Source organism: Catharus ustulatus, chromosome 3 (genome assembly GCF_009819885.2).
Source record: "Catharus ustulatus isolate bCatUst1 chromosome 3, bCatUst1.pri.v2, whole genome shotgun sequence".
In the NCBI taxonomy this organism is placed as follows: domain Eukaryota; kingdom Metazoa; phylum Chordata; class Aves; order Passeriformes; family Turdidae; genus Catharus; species Catharus ustulatus.
The window spans coordinates 3,184,930-3,209,364 of record NC_046223.1 but is presented as its reverse complement, the minus strand read 5'-3'; the positions used below and the strand labels follow the sequence as shown (position 1 = coordinate 3,209,364).

Here is a 24,435-nt window from a genome sequence, read left to right as displayed (position 1 = left end):
GGTGAGGGGTTCCAAAACATTGCAGCATTCAGTTTGCTCTTCGGGATCTGGGGAAGATCAACATTTTATACTATGAGGACTGAGATATTGAGGATGTGCTATAAAATTATTACAAATATTGCATCATTAACGTCACTTGGTCTCCAAGAGCTGCTCTCACTTGTTCAGTGGTTACCTGTAAACTTGAGGATTACCTTGATTACCTCTGGTGTTTTGTGCAGATCTGAAGTTTCATTTGGCTGTTTGATGATTCCTCTTGTGCAAAACTGTAGAAGTTGTCTCTGTTGCATGGCTTTTTTATTTTTTTTTCTCTTCTAAAAGATTCATCTTTTTTCCCCTTAAGTGATATTTCCGTGTTCAGAACATCTTTGGGGTAACTGCCCAATCTTTTGGATCTTTGCTGTCTCGTGTTGAAGGAAAGCAAGGCAGTTGTTTGTAACACTGAAATTCAGTAATTTTTTCATGTTTTTTTCTTTGACCCTTTTTAAGGCAATGAGCAACCAGGCTTAAAGGAAAATGAAAATAACCTTTTCTTTATAGCAGCATTGCTGAATTGCAGTTATGGACTGTGAAGTGCTACTCCACATGAACTGGAGTAAATAAAGGGGAAAAAATGGAAGGAGGAACTTGTGTCATCACTAATTGTAAACTTTCTAAAGTGAAAGGGAAGGTGACACTAAGACGAAGTTGGTTTGTTTGTAATTGTAAAGCAGTTGAAGGAAAAACTCTGTGACTTTAATAGCTAAAAGGCTTCTATTTTTGGAAAGATATTTCAGCTTTTGTTCTGTACAATTCTTTTGGTTCATCTTACTTGATGTGATCAGAAATGATTTTGTCCTGAGACTTTTCCTGTTCAGGCTGCTGCAAACTGGTTCCTTCTCATTGCTCAAGCCACTTGGTCAGTGATGCTGAAGATGAGTTATGTAAATCCCATTCTGCTGGGTTTTGTTGTGAGTTACAGACCACTGATGCCTATTTACTGAGATGCTTCTCTTTGTATATTAGGAAATCTTCTGTTGGATAAGTACTTGTAATAATATCCTTAAAGCCATGAGGCTCTAGCACTGTAGATTAGTCAGTGGATAACTTCAAGGAAAATGAAGAAAGGAAGAAAAGGAACGAAAAGCATTCCTTGCTTCATATTCAAAAGATATTTTATCAGTGTAGAGCTTGAAATCACATGTTTCACATGCAGGAAATCTTCCTGTTGGATTATTCTTTGGATATTCTATGTTTGGTGCTGTATTGCTTTCCCTCCATCAGGGTAGTTTTCAAGTCACCCAAGTCCCAAGCAATTCCTGAGCCAAATCCAAGACAATGTGCTTTAGGCTATCTGTGATGTTGTTGGGGTTGGTTCTTCTACCAGAGCAGCTCTTGGAGCTGTCCTTGGCTCTGTCCCTTGGGTTCAGGGGCAGGATCTCAGGAAGCAGACCTGGCTCCATTTCCCTTGGCCTACCTTGGAGGTGGTGCCTTGGCTTTGGGAGATTGATGGTTTTGTTTGCCATGGAGACACTTGAGGGCATTATGAGCCTCACCCATTCCTTTAGTTCATAGAATTCCTTTTTGCTGCTTCGTTTTCTGTGTTACTGCTAATACAGACTTCTGTGTTAGAGGTTTTAATTCCTTGCTACTTGATTTCTCCATGTCACTGCAGTTTGCTTCCATCTTTCTGTGTTCAACTAACATTGAGTCACAAAAGCAAATCCTGGAATTGTTTTCTGTGTCCAAGTGATGAGCAGGCTGAGATTGGGCATTTTAGTGATTGGGAGGGAAGATCAATGTTTACTTCTTGGTTCCTTTTATTTAATCTGTTTTCTTCTCTGAGTTTTTTTCAGATAGCTAATAGGGATTTCTGCAGCCCAGACTACACCTCTGTAGTTGTCTGGATGCTGGGACAACGTGAAAAAGTTTCTTACCATCCTCAGGAGCAAGTGGTTGTGCTGATTACTCAGTGCTGCTTGTAGTAACAGCATGCTGCAATTAAACAGAGTTGTGGCCATTTAATTTCTGTCATTTAAGCTTATATTGAGGTGATTTCTTCTTTCACTTTGTGCAGCAAATTGGCAATTTATTGAAAATGTGAAGAGGTGAGAAACCATTCTTTCCACTTTGTTCCTTTCCTTGCATGGGAATTGATTTGAGATCTGAATGCTAAACACAGACATGCAACTCTGAGGATTTCTGTGGTGTTCTTAACACTTTGCAAATCTGCAACAAGCTGGATATTTTTACTAAGTTTTATTTGTGGAGTTGTTCAGATCCAGCAGGTCTGGTGGACGGTGAGCTTCTCAAGGGCACTCTGCTGCAAATGCATTGCAGTTCTGTGCATTTGTATAGAACTGCTTGTGAGATTTAGTGCTGGAGCAACTAGTGGAAGAAGTTGAAACTTGTCAGAAAAAATCCTTGTGGAAAATGCACCTTTGGGAGTTGATCTTTCTTCAGCTAATTTGTAGAAGAGCTGTGAGTAAGACTTGACAAGCCCATGGCAATTGAGACTCATTTCTAGATCAGCATCCCTGCAGATCATTGGTTCTTTCACATCTGTGTTCTGTTTGCTTGGAGTAGCTGTGAGCAGTGCTGGAAGTGGACAGTGAGCTGTTTGCTAGGGAAGGCAGCTCAGGAAAAGCTGTAGAGGGGCCAGAATATCCATATCTGCTGAGGAATTTGGGTACTGGGCTGTCTGTGCAAGGCACCTGTGTACTGGACAGGAGGTGTGTGCTGGGATTGCACTCTGGGCTCGAAGGCAGCAGCTGATACAAGTGCCTGAAAACTTTATTTTTCCTTCTTGGAACTGTTATGGGATAACACTGGGGAGTGTGAGCTCAAAAGCTTGATAAAATTAAGTTCTGCTTAGCTGAAACATGGTCAGTCCTGTAAATCCTTGTCTGGTCTCTGACTTCTTTCACAGTTAACAACAAACTGAGCTATTTTTTCCCCTTAATATTTGAAGTGAAAGTTGTGCCAGAGTATTTCAAGTCCTAAGTGTCAGGGCTCGATCTGCTGATGTAATATTTAGAGTAGATGCAGTCTGATCAAGCTGATCAGAAATTGAAATCAGTTTCCATCAGTGCTTTGGAAACTTGGAGGCTCTGATCAGCAGTGCCAGTTTGAGTCTTTGCAAAGTTGCTTTGAACTCTGTGTAGCCGTAGCTACAGGTACTGTCCCATGTGTATTTGCTGATGTGACACCTGTAAAAACATTTGTTTATATCAAAATGGCCTCTGTAAATACATTTTCTGCCCTGTGCATTGCCTTCAGCCATCTCTTACTTTTCTTGTTTCTTTCAAACTATCAGCTTTTAAAAATTGTGTAATTGTTTTAGCTAATGAATTACCTAATACAGCATGTGTTTGAGAGAATTACTAAATACAGATTATCTAGCACAAAAGAATACAAAATTTGAGTGTCTATCAGAAAGTTGAGAGAGAGACAGTGACTTCACTGCTAGCCTGCCCTTTCTCAGAATTTTATTGTCCTTCCTGAATGAGTGTTGCTTGCACCTGTGCTGATGGAAACAAATAAAGCCTTGGAGTTCAAACACTGAGCAAGCTCTTCCTGGGCTTTCAATGAACTGCCTGAAGCTCCATTGAGGATAATGACCCATTGCCCATTTACCTCTCATCTCCTTGTTTAAGCAGGCTTAAATATACTCTGTAAGAAATGGATTAATCATATTCTCCTCTCACAGATTTTGTCCCTGAAACCTGGAGCACAGTCATTACATGCTTTTGTTGTAAATCTACTGGTAATCTGTTGCTTCTTAAGGGCCAGGGTGGCTCAGTCGTGGGCCTTTTCTTTCTGGTTGTGGGGGAAAGCTGCTGTTGTTGTCTGAAACTGATTCACAGCGTGCCAAGTAGTACAGCTGAACTAATTTGCAAAGGTCTCTCTTGAAAATAGAATGCTTCCTGGAGTAGGTATTTTAATTTTTGCATTCCTTGCTACTTTTAATTAAAACGAATAGAAAACCTCTTTAGTTTCTGGAACCTTGTTCATGCAATTAAATCTTTGTTCTACTTGTAAAGTAGTTTGATAGGCTGAGTTCTGTGTCTTCACCTTTAAGTAGTATTTTAAAAGAAGTTCAGAGCTGGAGTATTAGAGAAAAATTATTCAAACCCAGAGCCATTCAAGTACCGATACATTATGTTATTGAAAAGAAAAAATGCAAGAACTCTTGTAAACTGAAGGCAAGCAATCCTTTATCTGAGCAGTAGTTTTGGCATTGACACTGTCAGCCCTAGCTTTGAAATTTACCTTGGGATAATTAGTGATATGCTAGGAAATTATGCAGTGCTTGTCCAATCCTGCGTTGATTCCTTAAGAAACTGGCAGTGGCTGTTGTCAAAATATTATGATGGGCACCCTGACTTTCCACATCTAGTATGTGTTTTGGTGATGTCAGGCAGACTTGATTGTGGAAATACTGCCTAAATTGAGCTGGGTTTTTTGTTTTGTTTTGTTGGGTTTTTTCTTAATTAAAAGAGGAACTATGACAACTTCAATAGAAAGAAAAAACCACAGTCTTCCCAGAATTGTAACATCTTGTCTTGGAGTCAAAGACAATTCACAATACTGTGTTAAAATAGGACTCTGAAATAAGCCTGATACTTTTTCCTTTTTTTTTTAAATTTTTATTTTGAACCCCAGTGAGTGGCACAGATACAGATGCCTTGAAATTGCTTTATGGGTTTTTTTTTTTCCATTAGTAATATGTAACTTGCCTTTCCCTGGAGAGGGAGGACTGCAATATCTTGACTGCTGAGGATCCCAAGATAACAGAAGCATTAGGAGGTGCAGTGCAGAGATCCCACAGATCCTTTCATGGACTCTTGTCTGGTGTGACTTACATGGAACCAGTGCTGATAAACACTGCTGGACCCAGGCTCAGCTCTGCTGTTCTGCCAAGCTTCCATGGAAATGCAGCAACCCAGATATCCTAGGCTGCAGCTTTGTGCATTCCTGCTGAGCTGGGCCCAGGGAGCCCTCTTAGAAGCTGGGGGTGAAGAGGACAGCGTGGAGATTACTGGTCGATCTTCAAGAGCCAGAACAAGATGCAAGTTTGGCCCAGTTTATTCCACTCCCACAAGCTGGTCTTACCCATTTCCTACTGGTGTTTGATTAAAAAGGCCATAATGTGGATTAGAGTGTTTAACTGATGGAAGCTCATCCTGCTCCTTGAACCTGTGATGGGAGTCTCCTGCTTCTCTGTATCAGTGCTGCATGGGGTGCTGCTTGTTCCTCAGTCACTGGCATAACCTAACCTGAATTATGTATTTCACATTCTCATCTTCTCCTGGCCAGATTTCCATGTTAGCATCCGTGAATTCAGTGTTGGTTAACTTTGAGCTGTGGCTCACTGAGTGGGAAGAGTGAGTTTACATGGTGTAGTAACTTAGGCTTGGCTTTGTATGCAAGGTGCAGTGCTGCTGCTAGACCTGGCCTGCAGCACAGCTGTTCTACATTTGAGATGCTGTATCGAAGAGTTTATTTAGATTGTGGTTCACTAGGGTAGTTCTGGGTAGAGCCAGCTCCAATGTGCTGGGTAAATCTGGGTACCATCTGATAACTGGCATTTTTCTTCATTTAAATAAGTGTGGAACTGTTCATGAAAGCAGTGACTGTGGCATATTCTCTTTGAGAAGGTGGAAATCTTAAGATACTCTCAAGAAGGACTTTTTTTGGTTTAGGTGAACATCTGCAGCCATTCCAAAGTGGGATAGTTTAACCCAGAGCAAATGTGGCCTAGGATGGTGAGAACTTGAGGGTGGCATCACTCCTGCAAGGTGCCAATTCTTAAATTGCACACAGCTGCCCAGAGCCAGCTGCTGCTGTTTTACTCCAGACTGCATTAACTTAACTATGATTAAAGGAGAACAGGTGTTTGCTGGAGAAGATAGGGAGGTGGGTTGGGAAATGTGGAGATTGAAAGAGAGAACTTGGTGGTTGGAGAGAAACAGAAGATAAAGGCAGGAGTTGCTTGAGGTCAGCTGATCTGCCGTGTTCTGGTGAAGCTGCATCATAGAAGTGCTGTCTGGTCTGTGAACTTAGAAGGGCTGATTCTGCTCTTTGTGTAACTGCTGTGCACTTAAATACTGAATGGAAACTCCTCAGGTCTGATCTCAGGGTGGCTGGGAGGAACTCAGGTGCTGAATAACCAGCAGACGATGTTGGGACACCAGTTGAAACTTTTTTCTTTGCTCTTTTGAGTAGCTCCTGTATTTCCATTCCTGAGAGCACTGTATTGCTTAGACTTGCAAACCTTTTCCAGTTTTGTTGAAATTGCCTTTGTTCAAAAATTTGTCTGACATCAGTTTTTTTTTCCTAAGGAAATGAGACTCTTGAAGTTGCTGATTCCTGTCTTTAAGCCATTATGTTGTCTTCAAAATATTTGCGTTTTAATCTTTGTATACTTCATAATCAAGAAGTTGCAGGAAAGCAATCTTATTTACCAAGCTTTACCAGTATAAATACAAGAAGTTTAGAGTTTGATGTAGACTTAGAAGGAATTGAGGTTGTTATGGCATGGAGATGATTGTAGGTATCTGTAATGCTCTAGTAGTGTGATACTCAAGCACCTTGACCAGGCCATTATAGAATTTTACTGTGGTAGAGTTTGGGGTTACAACAGATCTGATTGCTCCTGGCACTTGAACAAATGTTCCTAATACTGAAGAATTAACTTTGTGTATTTTCTAGTATGTTCTGCAGTTGTTTCTCTTTGATGATGTGTATCTAGTCAGTATTCTGAGATGGTTTTTTGTTATGGAGACCAAGAGGTAGAAAGAAAACTTTTTCCTCACTGAAAAGTTGTAGGGAAATTTGGACACTGTCCTATTAAATACTTGTCAAGGATGGTTCCATGAAGGTTGGGAAGAACTCTGGTGAATCAATCAGTTGTGGATTCTGTATAATAAAAAAAGTAATTCTAATAGGTGAAAGTAGAAAGGGAATGGGAGATAGTGAACTCTCGTGGCTATCATCTTGCATGCTGTTGATCCTAAGCAAAATAAATCCCCTGCTAATCACTGAAAACATCTCAATGCATTGAAAAAAAAATGTGCTGGTTCCCTGTGTGAGCAATAGTACTCACACAAAAAGTTATGTATTTTAATATATATATATACACACACATACAGATTTCTTTCAAGATTAGTATTATTGCTCCTAATGCTGTTTTGTTTAGTGTATGATTCATTGTCTTTTTATTCTGTATCAGTGACCAATTTCTGAGAATAATGTTCATTCTGCAAGTGATCTGGTCTTTCCCATGAGAAGCTGATACCAGATGAGGCTTGGGGGAGGAGGGGGAGGGAGCACAATCCATATGCAACTGGACCTGGTCACAATTTGGACTATGGAGAAATTTAGAGTTGTGCATCTTAAAAAGAGTGTTGTATTATTTACTGTTGACTCTGTTATGTTGCTGAAAGTAGAGAAGTAGGCTTTTGGAAATGATTATTTTTGCTTGCAATTTGATTTTGTACTTGGTATGATAAGTGACCTTTGGATATAAGATATTCCCTGCAAGTCCAGCATGATGGTTGTCCTTGAGGTCTAATTACAGTGTGTTCCTCTTGCTCCCTAGTTCTTGCTAAAAATGCACTTAGGAGCTGAGTTTCCTTTGGCCAAAGTTGTATTTTGAAATTGTATTGCCCTGTTCTTTGCAGTTGATTTGTATTTTTTTCATCTTCTGTTATTTTCTTGGTTTACTCAATTTATTTATAGGGGTTTTTCTGAGTTGGGGAGCTTGTGTTGTTTGTAGTACTGTAACACACTTCTAGCAAATCACCCTTCTGTGAAAGATTAGGTAAATCATCCAAGTTTTCATTCAGAGCTAGCCAAGTAAAACAGGAGACTGGGGAAGGAAATTATCTTCTTTAAAATCTTTTTTATATGAAATGTTTTAAATTTTTACTTTGACCATGCTGTGTTTTGGCTTCTCAGCAGCTACTTGAATAAACAATTACACTTTTAAGTCAGTCTAATTTTTTTTTAAAAGAATATCTGGAGACTTGGAAATTAGAAGATGTTAAATCAGCTTAGTTATAAGCTCAGTTTTTTGTTCTATGGTTTTACTGTGATAAAAAGATTTCTACACCATCTTGTGACTACTCAGTGAGATGAACCCTTGCAAGTGTGTGGCAAGACCCCATTTCCTGCATTATATTGGTAGAATATATTTGGCTGGAATTTACCTGCATCCTAGTTTTCCTTCTTTCTGCTGGTTAGTTGTGTGTTTAAAGCCTTCAGTATTCTGTTTTTTTGAGACTCTAATAGTAACCCACAGCTGAGCAATATTGGGGTGAAGTTGCTCCAAGTGGGGCGGGGCAGTTTTACAACTCCGGTTACTCCAAAGGTGTTTACTTCACATTCCTCACACTTCCCTTCCCAGCTTCCCCCGCTCAGAAAGTGCCAGCTGAGTATTCCATGGCTTACAAAGCCAGCAGGAATGTGAGTAGTTTTCAGCTGGACTGGCCAGTTGGATTTGTGCACTTCCCACTCTGGCTGTCAGGGTTTCTGGGGAATGCTGATGCTGTTTGAAATGCGTGGCTATGGATGCCATTGCAGTGTGGGCTTGAACCGGGATATATTGATTGTGAAATTGCATCTAGTGCAGGGTGAAGGTGTTTGTGTGCATGGCATGTGAGAGGGAAGAGGCAGGGCTGGACGGTGGGAAGGTCCAAGAGGATTTAACTGAGAAGAAAGGGTTGGCAGAGCACATTTAAGGAAGGAGAAGAAAATTGAGCTCAGAGATAGCGAAGGAGAGCATCTCTGCCTGGAGAAAGAAGCAGCCACTGCAGACATGAAGGAGCTGAGCCTAGATCAGTGTGCTACTTGCTGAGACAGAAACGTAGAGATCCTGGAAGGCCTGGCTGGAAAGCTCTGGAATACATATTATCAATTCTTACTCGTGAGAGCACTCAGGCTGCCACTTAAAGGAGGTTCACAAGGAAAGCTTTGTGCATCCTGTGAGAATAACTGTTTCAGGTGTGAAACCAGGGAGAAGTCCTGTCTATTTGCAGGAAGAAGGCTTGGTGCCCTAGAAGTTTTTGGAAAAGTTTTACATGATTGTTACTGCAGGATTTGAAACAGTGAAAGTGTGAGGACTTGGGGAGGCAGCAGGTTGAGGAGGTTCTGAGGCATGGCAGGATGCTGGAGTATGGGAGAGAATAAAGGACAGGCTTTATTTGTAAGTGAATGAGTCTGGTTTAACTACTGGCCCCTTCAAGGTAGAAGAGAACTAATTTAAAAAGGAGAGGCAGACATCATCATTTGGAAGTGAAATCGTGCAGCAAGGAAGTTCTTCCAGAGCTGACAAGAAGCAGAAAATGCCCAGGAATGACAATAAGTTACTCCTATTGCTTTTCCACCTGTACTTTTTTCAGTTAAAAAAAATAAATTTCAAAATGCTTCAGAACCGGTTGTATCCGTACTTGGAGCTGCAGGTCCCCCTAAACAGAGGTGCTGTAAATCAAGAGCTGATACTCAGAGTAAGGGAGGAACTCAAAGGCCTAAGATTGAAATTTTGGTTGTGGGGACACAAATTAACAAGATAATTTCTGCTAAGGAGCAAAAGAGAAGCTAACATCCAGGAGGAGAAGCCCTGCCACATGTCACTGCCCCCTTTGGTAAGCTTAGCTAAGCTCCTGTCTTTTCAGGAATAAACCCAGTGTTATTTCTAGGTACAGAAACCCAAAGGGAAATCATGTCTGTAGCCACTGTATTAATTAGCAGTGATTAATAAATAAGACCAGTAGAAGTTGGTCAATGTGTGAGATGTGAACATAAACAGGAAAATAACAGGTTCTTCAACTTGTGCAAATACCTCCCTGTTTTTTCACCTGGGGCATTAGTTTCAGTATTTCCATAACTTCTCTATTCTGTCTTCTTTACATGGCAATTGGAGCTTTTAAGGAGCCAGTTTGCTTAACTTTCAGTTCTTTATAATCTCAAAGAGGGAAATTTAGGAGTGATTCAAATTTTTGCAATGAAAAGGCCACTCTGGAAGTTGGAGTTACTGTCCTGCTTGATAGAGCAGGGTGATGTGTGGATGAGGGAAGTGTTAGAAATGTAGGAGCAAGATCCTACAAGGTAAAATCAGCTTTGTTGCTACTAAATTGTGAACAATTTTTTCCTGTCAAGTTTGAAGGAATTCATTTTAGTGAAATAATGCTCACAAAAATTGGGAAAACAGAGGTTTTATGGACCTTTGGTGCTGGGCAAGTTTGGTTTTTTTAGATACTATCTGTAGCTAAGGATCTGTCTTTTGTAAGCTTGATCTAAATTGTGTAGTGGAGTTCTTGGTTTCTTCAGCATTGTGCTTTGGCTTTCAGAGAGACAACTGGTAATTTGTGGTGTTGAAAATAAAAGGTGATATTGAGTGATACCCATCTTCTAGTCGTCTTCTCCATCTGGAGCTTGTGTAGGGTCTTTAGAACCTTATAGGATTGACAAGTGGTTTTGGAAGTTTGATGATATCCTGTTCAGAGGCTGCTTTCTTGGATGATTTTATATTTGTATGTATGCATGTGGATGTAAATGTGGATGTGTGTGCATATGTGATGTCCTTATTTCAAAGAAGTCATTAGTGTTTGTTCAGTGTGATGTTCTGTGAAGTGGTTTTCTTCTGAACTTTGCTTTCTGTTCCATGCCCACAGACTTTCATTAGCTGTAGTTTTTGGAAACCTGTGTGGATGGATCACACAGGACCTTGCAAGGCTGAAGTTGGAAAGGAGGTTGAGGCAGGGATGCTGAAGAGCTCACTGCTGTTCAGGAACCTTTCCCACAAAGTTTGCTTGTGAAGTGGATTTAACATGTAACACTTGAAATTTCATGTGAAATGTGGAGATGGCAACTTAGATGTCTTATAAAAGCAAAGATCCACTTAAAAGGAATGCTTGATCTGTGTGGCAATTAAATAATTGTACAAATGTTTAGAAATTTAGAACAAGGAGGAAGCAAGAATTAGGCACTGATAGCTGGGGAAAGGTGTGTGGCCAGGAGGCAGAATCCAGAGCCCTGGGATATAATCAGGTGCTGCCTAAGTGCAGCTCTGAACCTACTAATGTTTGCTTTATTTGAGTGTAGAAGCATTTTTACAGGGAAGTGGGACATTTGATAATCCCTTAGTGAAGCATTTGGGGTTTGAACTCAGTACAGAACTGTTCTGGTTTCCTCTGTAATAAATGTGGTAAGCCTTTATCATTTTGCCAATTAGTGATTCATTATGGTTAAATGTCATGATAGATGTGTCTCTATTTGAAAGCAATAATCATCAGCTCAGTCTGAAATAACCTTATATGTACACAGCACATTGTTCTTATCTTAATAGTTTTGTTGTGGTTTGGGCTTTGTTTGTTTGCTTGTTTTTCCCAGTCTATATCTGATCAGAGAAAGGAAGTTGAGGTCTCAGGGTCATCTCAAAATGCAGACATTTAAAAATCTGGGGGACAAAAAACCCCAACAAAACAAAAAAACTTATAAACCCAAGGCATCTGGTTAATGAGGAGAGTTGTTGAACGTTCATACTTGAAAGTGCACATCAATCAGGAGTTCCCAGTAAAGCTTATGAGGAATATTTCATAAAAACAGGATTACAAGAAGGGTCTGTTCTCAATCACGAACTTTTGCAGCAGTATTCAAGAACATTGTGCACTTGGAGTTTTCAAGTCATTTGCATCTAAACCTTTGTTAACCAAATTTACATGTTTTTACTTCAGTAAAGTATTTATTTTTCCTGCTATCAAAGGTAACTTCTAATGAAAACAGAACAGTTGCATGTTGGGTCTTTTTCCTCCTAATGTGTTTCTGCTTTTGTTTTCTTTAGTATCAGACATTGAAGGTGGTGATGCTTTGCAGCTCAGAAAGGAACATGCCCTCAAGATATTTGCTTACATCAATTCATGGACGCAAAGGTAATTTTGGCTTGAGTTTGGAGTGCTGAGGATGCTGGATTTCAACAGCAGTGTTCCCTTTTTGAAATACACTAGAGTGATTAGAATTAACAAATTATTAATGTGTAGCTAAGTGATACCTGGAGAATAAAGTTTTACTACTTAGAAAATAAAAACAAATTCGTTTCCCAGTGCATTTTGGGCAAAACATATTTTGAATGCAGTTGGCATTCTGGATGCTGTAATAATTGTGTAGAAAAACAAACAACTCAGTTGTGACAAACAATGTGTCCTGCTGCTTTAACATGAAATTTTGTACCCATCTTCTGCAGAGGCAGGATAGGGTAAGAAGAATTTAAGGAAAGGTGACTGAATGGAACCATCATGTTAAATTTTTCTGCATGTTGTAATACTGAGTCAAGGTGATGGAGGATTGCAGCTCATAGCTACTAAACTGATAAAGAAAATGCTTTGCATGTTTTTGTCTTAAATCAACTACATTATTCCTTTTAATCCAATATAGAAATTACTGTTTTGAGCTTGTTTCTTTAAAGTAATGATGTCATTGCATTGTGATATAATGATATATTACTTCACAGCTGTGTATTTTTCCAACACAAGGAAATGTATGGATGTTACTTTTTAGAAATAATCTACAGTGAAGATGCTTGGAATTTAGTGTCCAGTGGTAGTTTTTAAACCAAACTGAATCCACTGAATCGTTAGTAATATTGGGAAAAGCATAGAGGATAAATTGGAAAACATTAGTTGGGTATTTAGAAGATTCCAAAAGGAAAAAAAAAAATGGAATGTCACATTTTGGATACCTGTAAAAGTACAAAACCTCCTCTTCCTCATTTTGCCCAAAAATTATAAGCCAAGTTCATTTTCTTCTGTCCTGTGCTTTCAGACACAGAGAAGGAATTTTTAAATCAAAATAAACAGCAGACACAGAAACCAGACTCCTGACATTTCTTGACAGGTCCTAGATGCCAAGTTTGTCAGAGAACAATTGCAACCCAGTTTTCCAGGTCATCATCTGTTCAGAGTTTTGTTCTGTTCTACAGCTTGACAAATCCAACCTGAAGGGAAAAAAAAATAAAGATTGAATAATATTTAACTCTTTCTTTTCTTCTGCTTTCCTTGTAACCTTCCATATGTAGTGGTTTCATACTGGAAGAGCCTGGAGAAAGGAGAATCTTAACAGAGACCACAGGAAAGAGTTTTACTTGACATTTTAATTTCATGTCCTGTCTCTACCCTGCCAAATTGGCTTTTTAGAGTTCTGCTTGTTTTGGGTTTGAGATCTTTAAGAACTACTTTTTACTTTGTTGCCTGTAGTTTAAATTTGTGCTTTCCTTCAGAAGATCACTTGGTGACACCTTTTTCTTCTATCTGCATGTAGTGTTCCATTTAGTTTTCTTCTGGAAATTGTTACATTCAAAGAAGTAGCATGCTCATTTTTAATTGATCTCTTCAGTCTTTGGTGGAGCTCTTCTTCCTGTGAGCTCCACATTCCAAGAGAGGAAGACTTAGAGGTTTTGCACATATCCTGCCTTGGAAAAGAATTGTCCAGTGTGTGAGAAGTCTTCACCAGAGTGTTTTCATTGTTATTGAGGATGATTTGTTGCTCTCAAGTGGGGCAGTAATTTGTAGGCATAAGTGATGAACCTTTTGAACATAATTTCCCCCCAGGATAAATGCTTGAGGATACATTGGGTTTTGCCTGCAGTCCCTTGTCATTTGTGAACATGTAAATGCATTTACAAGTAAATGACAAGAATGTTTTTCACATGGGTAAAGGCACACTCTGTTTGCACAATATTAAAGGGATTTTTCTTCCTGCGCAAATGGAACAAAGGAGTTAAGATGCTGCAGTCATTGTATCTGCTGGAATTTGGGAATCTTGAATGTTGCCTTTTTGTCTAACCCACTGAACAAAATAAATATCTGTATTCAGAAAGTATGTGCTTTAAGAGCTGTAGCTCAAGGGCATGTTTGTGTTCCATCAAGAGAGGCAGCACCCTCTACCTGTCATAGCTCTGGCTTCTCTTGATTTTTTTTCCCTAAAAATGATAATTTTTTAAGCCCAGTCTCTAAATTAATTTGCTAATTACTGATGATTTCTTACCCTGTCTTTTGTCTACTGATTTCTTTTTGAAGCAGTACATGTGCTTTTTGTATTATTTTAATATCTGAGAACTCTAGTTGTGTACTGGAGTCCATTGTTCTCCATCTAACAGGAGATGGAAAAGATCTCTGCTGCAAGACAGCTCCCAGTTTATGTAGCAGTTATGTTGTGGGGTAGAGTTTGAATCAGAAAGAGCAGAGTCCATCTCCCAGAGTCTGTCACAAGCATGTGGCCTTAATTTTGTTCTCCAGTAAGGACAGTGCAATAATGGCTTTCTTTTCTTTGTTGTCCAGGATGTAAGTCCTTTAACAGGAATATCCTCCACTTTTTTTTGTCAGAAAAAGGGAGGTGCATGTTTGTATGGAAGAAGCAGCTGTTCCCAGACAATAGGTTTGGGGTACCTACCTCAGGGGTTTATGCACCCAGAATCTGTTTGCATCGGTAGTTGTGTTACAGCTTTTGAACTTGATGATTTCATTGATTTTTAAAAAATTATATTGTCAAAGGGATGCTGTAGAGTTTTCCCCTCTTGTTCTTTGCAGTTTACGGCAGTAGATAAGCAGGGGAATAATCTGAGCCTGACAAATGAAGAAAGTACTGGAGATACTTGAGCTGCTTTTTCCTAGATGCACAAAAGATATCAGTGTGCATGAGATCACCATCCAAATGCAGATAAAGGAAGTGAACTTGAATACTCCATTAAAAATAAAATTACTTTGCAGCCCTGTTGATTTGAAAATAACAATAACAAGTTCATACACAGCTGACAAGAATGTCAGGATGATTTATTGCATTAAAGAGCAATAGAGAAAACCAGATGAGGAAATGGAGTCAGAAGCATACTGAAAAACATGACTTCTTCAGTAGCAGAGTGACCTTCCCCACAAGACTTTCTTTCTATATTTTACTTGCTGTAGCAGCTGTTAAATGGTAACAGGGACTTCATAGTTTTGGTAAGCATTTGGAAATAATGGGATGTTCTCAAGGCTTAAGGAGGGTTCTGTGACTCCCACTTGCTGATGGGTAGAGTCTGTTTCATTTGGATTTCCTTTATTTTATGATTCTGTCAAATAACTTGTTTAAAATGATTCAGTGTGAAGAGTGCTCTTGGTTAAGTACCCGCCTGATTTTAACTGTAGGAATTTTTTTTTTCTGTTTTCTTCCAGACAATGTTTGTGCTGTTTCAAGGAGTATAAACATCTGGAGATCTTTAACCAAGTAGTTTGTGCTCTTATTAACTTGGTGATTGCCCAAGTCCAAACTCTGCGGGACCAGCTCTGTAAACATTGCACTATTAATATAGATTCAACATGGCCAGAGCAGAGTAATCATGCTGATGAGCCCCTGAATGTAGAAAGAGAGTCTCATGAAGAAGAAAATGGAGAAAGACAAAAACCTCTAGAGAAAAAGTTTGATTCCACAAGAACTTGTATCCTGAGCGAGGAGGAACCCGCAAAGAACACGGATGCTTTTAGCTTATGGAGTACTGATGAGAAGGAGAAGCTACTGCTGTGTGTGGCAAAAATCTTTCAGATTCAGTTTCCTCTGTACACAGCTTATAAGCATAATACTCACCCCACAATAGAGGTATATCTTCTCTTTGTGTCTGTCTTGAAGTATTTGGTCAAAGGTTAATTGTTGAGCAAATTGGTGTTTGTTGCTTTCACTCAGGGTGGGCACATTCAGCTCTCCTGTTGACTTCAGGAGAACTTTTCAGAGAAACTTTCTAAATGGCACATAACTCTTCCACTTTCTTTAAAATATGCTTGATTGTTACAGGTAATATTTTGGTAAGTGTTGGCTGGAACTGTTCACTGAATTACTGTGCTGTTTAAATAACAGGTAGGCAAGAAGGAGAGTATAGCGAAGCCTTTCCTCCCAAAGGTAACCCATTAATAGTTTACTAATTTCTTTTTATTGCAATCTGTGGTTCTAGAAGCAAAGCTTCATAAACTAAACTAAACTTTGTGCAAGACCAAACTTGTTAGAACAACTGGTTAATCGACTGGAATAACTGAGCTCTGCACAGGTTACTTTGTTCCAGGGTGCTGATTTTCCCCTGATATCTGTTTAGGTCTGCCATTCACATTTTCCCTATTTTCCTCTTAAAAAAATTAATTAAAAAATCCTACCATGTTTAATTCACAGTCTCTGAAATAAATATGATGATATTAACCTTTCTTAATGGAAACAACACGTTTTTGGATTGGTTGGCTTTTGATCCAACTTACGATGTCTAATAACAAGTAAAGAGTTATTTTATTAATTGCATACAATAATACTTGCATGCAAATTAGATGTACATTTCACTGTACAGGAAAAACTTCTATCCAACAAACTTCTGAGAAAGTCGAAGTGGAGAATTAAAGTGCAGCTAACCCACTCCTTTTATTTTATATTTAGAGAGTTGTGGGAGATCACTGGAGCCCTGAGGGTTGAAATTTGCTTTATAAACTTAAGTTCAAAATGAGAAGATGCTGAGTCAGATATAATTATGTAAGTGAAGGTGGTCACAACATCTGATCAGTTCTTATTGGGTGAATACTGCCTTATCTGACAAGAAATGGAGTTAAAACCCCCTGTACAGCTGGTTTTTTAGGTGGGCTGGATTTTGGTTCTTGTTCTCCAAACCATATGGGCATAAGTTAACAGAGGTAGTTTCAAGTGTATCTGTATAGGTATAAAGTGAATTGATTTATCTTCTGCACTCCTGTGGGACATACTGGCTTCAGAGGAATGTGGAATGAACAATTCTGGAACAGCTTTTCTGTGGACTATCACACTTGCTTCTTTTAAATTACTATTTCATGTATTTTTTCTTCTCTTTGAATTTCACTTCCAAACGATCAAAAGAAAATCTCTAGGTGCCTGATGGGATTTCTTTTTCCCTTGGTGTGCAGCCTTTGGAGTGATTTAGACCCAGATCTGTTGTAGGTTGCTGTACTGTGCTGATGCCCATCACTCCAGACATGCTAATGTATATATAATATATGTATCATCTCTTATACATCACTTGAATTATCGAATACATTCATTAGTTATCCTGAGAACATAGCTTAAGGGGAAGCTGAGAAAGAAAACCACTTTCCTGAGATACAGGCAGGTAAGGGAATTTTTTTCCTTTCTGCTAGACTTTGTGTGTCTCCAGGTCTGGATTATGGAGGTGTGCCAGCCTGCCATATTTGTGTACCTTTTTTTTTGGATGGTGGGGGGATTTTTAATTTTGCTTTTAAAAGGTCCCAGCATGAATAATTTTTCTTACAAACTGATGTTTTCTGTATCTGGGAAGCACTAAGGTTCTGTTATTCTGCTGTTTTAATGTCAAAGCTTTCTACTCCCATGAGTGACTCACTGAGGTTTAGAATTTAATTTTGGATTTCAGTCTAGAGCACATCTTAGCTGAACTGAGACAAGTTATTAGTCCCAGTAATAAAAACACCACTTCTTGCTTTAAATAAAGTTTGGTTTCAGTCCTCAAGAGATGCTAAAATAAAAAATCTCTGCTTTAAGTGTATTAGTTCTGCTGGTAAGTTAAACAGATACCTGAGCAACCTAAATCTGCCAAAAATTTGTTGGGAGAAACTGGTATAGCTCTTCTCCCACTAAACATTTCCTTTGCCCTGGACAAAGGGACATTTGCTGATCCACAACAGACTCCAGTCTCCACTCTGACTGACTTCAGAAATTCCTTGGTTTAGATTCTTGAGGTGAACTTTCACAATTGCATGGAGTTATCACGTCCATTAAGGTTTTTCTGTGCCTAGAAATGGCCTCAGGCTGCCACTGAAGAATTTCCAGTCTAAGGCTTTCCCACGGTAACAATTAGTGGTCAGTATTCCCCTCCAGTATTTCCCTCATCTTTTGCTCTGCAGATGCCTCCAAGGACTTTGTTCTTAATGGCAACAGACAAGTCTTGAAGTCTAATCCTCTTCTCAGCTGTTTGCCAAAGCCTTTTTACACTGGACTATCTAGTGGAGAAGAAAAACATTCATGTGGAAGTGGGAGGTTGGATGAAAATGAACAGCAAAGCAAGATTTGTTGGTAGTCAGAAAGGTGTCTCTACCTGTTGGATCACAGATCTCTCCTTCAATGATATGGGCTGAGAATTGTTGTTGTCCCTTACAACATCTCTAAAATGAGAATGAAGAGCACAACAGCCTGATGGGTATCCAGAAGAGTCGTGTACATACCTCTTTTAAAAATCTATCAATATTTTTGGTGCCCAGAGCGGTATTTGTTTCTGTTATTCATCCTAAACAAAACTAATTTGAAATATTTTTAAAAATATTTTGAGAAATGTTCATGCTTCCCCCCATGGGATATTTTTAAGAACTCTTGCATACAGGGTAGTTTATGACTGTATGCCCTATCCTTTTCATACTTAGTGCAGCAAGTGAAATACCTGGAATGGGCACTTCAGAGGAGGGGAAAAAAGAATTCATAAAAGGAAACTCTTAAAATCCTGGTGAGAAAGAAACAACAATGTGAAGTGCACTCCTGAACTGTGCACTGTCTCAGAATGTACAATGGTCAGTCACCCAACCATTTAACAGATCTTGACAGAGGATGCAATAAAAGGAAACAAAATCAGTTACTGAGGTGTCTGTAGCTGCAGTCCCTGCCTGTTTGGGGTCTTGTGCTCTCTGCTTCTCCTTTTCAGGTAAATACTTTCTTGGAAGATATCTCTGCTTTCCACCAAAGTTGTGTCCAGGTCAGACTTCAACCAGTGCATTTTATTATGGAATGTTTGGAAGGGACCTCAAAACTCATCTCTTTGTTCCAAACCTTTGTTCCAACCTGGACTCTTCAGGGATGGGGCAGCCACAACTCCTCTGGGCAACCTGTGCCAGAGTCTCACCATCTTCACAGGGAAGAATTTCTTCCTAATCCCAAATCTAGCCCTACCTTCTAGCAGTTTGAAGCCATTCCCCCTTTCCTGTTTGCTGTGTGGCTTTGGGACCAAATGATCCCTGCCTTTCTCAGAAGTCCCTCTCCAGCTTTTTTCCAGGTGAAGATGCTGGAAAGCTGCTGTAGCTCCTCTTGAAGTGATGGTGGGTTTTAATGCCCTATTATATTCCCATGAGGAATTCTCTTATTTCCTCATAAATTTGGCCTTAAGGACCTCTCAGACTGTTCTGTTTTCCATCTGCAAGAACAGGAGTCACATCTCCAGACTGAGTCTCTCAACTGCAGCCTTTTCCAAGCTTTGCAGGACTCCCCTCTGTGAGTTTGGGATTTCTGCATTCTAAGAACTGCAGTTCACTTAACAACAAATCTGTGTTTTTTTTTCAAGAAAACTAATGAAATTTCTCACACCATCTCTGCAGTTTTCATGAGCAGAGCACTGAACACCTTTTATTGCTGCTTAAAAACATACCACCTACTGCCTTCAAAGCTGTTTTAAAAATAACTGGTAGAGTATCACGAGTTCAGGCATGACTTAGAGTTCAACAGAAGAAAAAAAGAAAATAAATGCTTAGCTATAATATGAGCATATTGAATAATTCAAAATGTTTGTATCACACTTAATCCATCCAAAATTGCTTGCCTCCAGCATCCTCTGGTACAGTTCTAAGAAGCTTACTCCTACACAACTATTTAAAATACACTCAGGAAATTTCATTTAAAAACTTAACTTTGTGTTAAACTTGCATTTGATTTGTGACTGTCAATACTGGGTGTTTGGCATGGAGGGATGAGAAGAGGAATGTGTGGCTTTGCCTGCAAGTATCCATGGCAATGTTGGATTTTACAGCCACTTTTTATACCTTCAGTGCCCTTTTGCCCCCAGCAATGTGCATGAAACCCACAATATGTTACAGCCCTAATAAAGAAACTTCCCACTCTGTACTGCCCAACAAGTGGATGTTGTGGCCATTTAAAAGAAAAGCTATTTCCTAAACCATTTTAAGTTCAGTGCTTCTAGAAAATAGATTTCTTGTTGCAGCTAGTAGCTAACAGAGTGATAGGGTGATACAATTCCTTTCCCTTCTTCACTTAACTCACTCATGTAAAAATTTGACATTTATTTTGTACAGTGTTTTTTTTAAATATAAAAATGTAGTAGTTGAAATTAAAGGTTTTTAATATTTCCATGGCAATTTTAAATCATTAAATGTAGGCCTGTAGGATGTTCTGCAGTTCATGTAAATTCAGATGTTTGCATATATGTCATCTTTATTAGAAATTGTATGTCAAAATCCTTGGATTGGTTCTGTTCTATGTTTCTCAGGCTGGTGTGACAGGTTATGCCCTTTGCCATATTCCTGTTGAAAAAATTGGTGATCTGAACAGGGGTGGTATTGAAGAATAATCTGTTCATCCAGTCTTTGAGATACTACTGATATGTTCTCTTAAGTATATTTGTGTCTATATATATATTAACAGAGGTAAAAAGTATGGAAAAATCTGTTTTGCAGTGAAAAAGTGAAGCAAAGCTTGAGTTTGTCTTCCTCTGAATAGGAATTTGGTTTTTTTTATTGTTGACTGTGATGCCGGTGAAATGGCTGTTGTTTTTTTGTTCTATAAATGTGTTTTTATTGCTTGAGTTAATTTTAATTTTTCTCTTTAAACAGGATATTTCTGCTCAAGAAAGCAATATATTAGGGGCGTTCTGTGATATGAATGTAAGTTGTCCACTTTTCAATAGGCGCACATTTCCTAGAAACTTAAAATAATTTATTCCTCTGTATGAATTTGTGTTATACTTATGCAACTTTGGAATTTCCTGTGTGTCTGTGTGATCTGGTATTGATTCTTCTCCTGTTTTTTGAAATCTTTCTAGGATGTAGAAGTACCATTGCACTTGCTTCGTTATGTTTGTCTGTTTTGTGGAAAAAATGGCCTTTCCCTCATGAAGGATTGTTTTGAGTATGGAAGCCCCGAGACGCTGCCGTTCCTTATAGCACACGCATTTATCACAGTGGTGTCTAATGTAAGTGTTCCCTTTCAGCTCTTCCACTTGCAAACAAAAAATAAAAGCAATCTGAAGTCTGCAAGAATTCTGTGGGATCAGGGAGGGATAAAAAGGCTGTAAATTTTCCACGTTGGGAATGAGGCTTACTCGTGCACAGAGCATTTCATTATCCAAGCCCTCTGCATGTCCTGGCAGCACACAAGCAGTTTTCTAAGTTGTACCTAGATAGGAAGATTGTAATAGTCCCCAAAGAGATTTCAAAGAATGTTGTCAGAGGCCATTTCTGTCCCTGAAATTGTGCTATGGAAGAGGTTTTAGTTTCTTCAGGGTGTTTTAACTTCTTAACTGTTCCCTATGAGGCATAAAGAAAAAGCCTGTGGATTTCTTTTCTCTTCAATTTCCTGTGATTTTATACCATTTTACACATTTGCAGCATAGAGGTAATAATCTTTTTTCCCCACTTAGTTTTAGAATGCATATCCTCCATCATTTCTGCACTTTGAAATCACAGGGATTTTTGGCTGGCAGAATTACGAATTGATTTTAGTGTAGAATTGAAGGAGATTGGTGACAAAAATAAAACCCAGTCCCTGAAGAAGGACACATGAGGACTTAGTGTAATGTCAGGATAGAAGTTGTGGCTGTCTTCTGGATGGGAAAAAGAAAACCAGAAGTTTGTTTTACCTTGTACAAAGCAAGTTTGACATGGTTTGGACACTGATTACAATTTGAAATGCTTAAAATCAGATCCTTCTTCAAACATTGGTACTACCCAACCAGGAGGGTGTTCTGAGGGAACCAGTGATTGAAATCAGGCTGGTATTGGGGTCTGTATCCTCATCCACTCTCCTGATCCTTTAGTGTGGTAATTCCTGACTTGCAGGTCAGAGAACAAATGGGCAGGGCCATGATCTGCTCCATTCTTTTCCCAGGAGGGCCGGTGCAGCACCTCTCCATGTTTGGTTTGAGATACGTTCTCAATTTGTGAGATACGTTCTCTGCTGGCCCTTTTTGTGTGAGCTGATGAGATCTTCATCTCCAGCTGCTGTCAGTGCATCCTCATCAAACCATCTGCTGAGAATGTGTGTTCTTGGAGCTTACTCTGTTTCTGAAGGAAATTTTGGTCATGGAACCAAACATTTTTGCATTTTTGTTTTATTTTCTGTGTGAAGGGACAGTGAGTGGCAGCTCCCTGTCACACCAGTATGTTTTAAAACTGCAAATCCCATTTCATGGATATCCTATATCAGTGCAACTGCTTTTCTTCTCTATCCTTTTTAGAAGTCTTTCTTTTTCTCCACATAAATAGTTTATTTTCTTTATTCTTAGTGATGTACCCTACTCCAAAATACTTCTCAGCAAAGTTTCCCCTTTCAGATATTTACTCAGCAACTTTGCATTTCTCTTTGGTTTTAGTAGGTAACCCATTGAGCTGGATCTTGCAGCAGTTTTAGATGAGTTCTATGGCTAAACCTGGCAGATAAAATGAAATTCAACCCAAAGCATAACCAAAAGTACTGTTTCTTCAGCATTGCAGCTTCTCCCATTCAACAAGCATCTTTCTTTTGAATTCTGACTTGGCTGACAAATCTGTTTGAGTTGAGGAAAACTGTTTTAAAAATTGTATTTAGATTTTATGTGTCAGTTCACTACAGAAAGTATAAGAAAATGTTCTATGTGTGATCTGCTTTATTCATCCACTTGCTGCATTTTGGTATCCCTCAGTGTACTTGGAAGCACTGCTGCTGCCTTCCAAATGCAATTTATTACAACCAAATGAGGCAGCTGTTTTTTTGGATAAAATATATTTTAACTTGTCAATATTAAACAAAAAAGATATTTCCCCACCTCTATAATGATGCATGAACTTAGGATTTTGATGTAATGTTTCTCTTTCCCTGTTTGTTTTTCTATTATTTCACTGTATAATTCATAGAACTTAGGTAAATATAAATAATTCAAGAAATGTTTCTGAATGTGAACCCATACACCAAACTCCACCAAAACAAAAAGAGTCTTTTATAAAACTGAACAAGGTAATGATGGTCTCAGCAAGAACTCTGCTAATCTGACTTGGTTTTATCCCAACACATTTGATTTTATGGGATCTAGTGATATTTATTCCAATAATAGCTCTGCAGTGCCAATTATTGACCTATTCCCAATGTGTAAAGCCAACCCATAGTGTGTAGAACCCTTAAATACATTTTCACAACTTTAGTAATTAGCTCACTCTTGAGAATAGCTGTTAAGTAGCCATTCTTGTGAAAATTTCTTGAAATATCCATACTTGGTTTTTTTTTTCAAGTCTATAAGATAGAGTTCTTTAGCCACTACTTTCTAGAAATTAATTACCTGTGGTAAAAAGCAAATAATAGCAAAAAAAACTCTCTGAAACTTGAGAACAGAAAAGATGCAGTGAATACTTTGTCTTAAAAAGCAGATGGAAGCAAAAAGTGATGTAATTTTTTTTTGTCATTTTACAGAGGCTAGTTGATGTCATTTTATCTGTTATGTCATTTAAACAATTTAGTATGCAAATGTGAGTCCACATTCAAAATCACAATTTCATTTATAGCATGTGAAATGATGCTTTAGTTGAATTCTGAGGCTGAAGGTTGTTGTAATGCAAGTTTACAGATGCATGATTTCAACTTAGGACTTTGAATGAATGCAGAGTGAAGATGACTGTGAACAGTGAAAGCTACAAAAACAAAATGATAAAAACATTTCATACTTAGATTTCAGAGAGAAATGTATTTTCTTTGGTGTTTCGTACTGTATTTGAAGCAGAGTACATGGTGTTAAAAATCAAATTGTGTAATCACAATAGTATTTTTGTCATCCCTGCAGTTCCTTGTCAAAATGTTATTTAATTCCTGTTTCTAGAACAAGCATCTTCTGGTGACACTTTGTATCTTTGGGTTGTTAGCATTTTTTTCCTTCTTGAGGCTGCCAGTTGGATCAGAAGCTTCATCCAAGTGTGGTCTTTTTTTTTTTGCAATAGGAAGATTTGGCTGGTTTGTCTTGCAAAGTAGGTTATATTGTTACTGTGCAGTGCTTGTTGCCTTGTAAAATGTAAGCCTGCAAATATTTTTGTCAGAACTGACTCAAAAAGTTCCTTGGCAAATGCTGGAAATGTTGAAAAGAAACCCGTGAGAAGTTTGCTTCGTAATATTTTTCTCTTCTGTCAAGAAGGAATATATACATTTTATGCATATGGAATTGAGTCCTTAGGCAGAATTTCTTGCATCAGCTGCAAAACTGAAATTCTTTTAAGAGCAGAGGTGGGGATGCAGAAGGCCCTGAGTGAGTGATGGGGTTGCTTTTCACAAGGGCTGTTCATGCACATGATTGAATTTATGTGGGCAGGAGCAGCAGCTGCTTCATCTGTGCTCCATCCCTTACCTGGCACGGAGTAACAGGTTTAACAGGCTCCAAATTCCTTTTTGAAATGCAGATGGCACCTCTGACTTTGCCTCTGGAAGTCGTTTGGT

The 24,435-nt window shown here is 38.7% G+C and overlaps 1 protein-coding gene across 1 annotated transcript in view; it reads left to right on the top strand.

Moving 5' to 3' along the window:
* The window catches only part of USP34 (ubiquitin specific peptidase 34), a 107,908-nt gene that overhangs the window by 4,510 nt on the left and 78,963 nt on the right, over positions 1 to 24,435 (top strand). The window contains exons 2-5 of the mRNA XM_033056157.2: positions 11,825 to 11,912; positions 15,189 to 15,609; positions 20,598 to 20,648; positions 20,807 to 20,956. Of these exons, the coding sequence (XP_032912048.1) occupies positions 11,825 to 11,912; positions 15,189 to 15,609; positions 20,598 to 20,648; positions 20,807 to 20,956 (710 nt within the window). The remainder of the gene's footprint in view (positions 1 to 11,824; positions 11,913 to 15,188; positions 15,610 to 20,597; positions 20,649 to 20,806; positions 20,957 to 24,435) is intronic.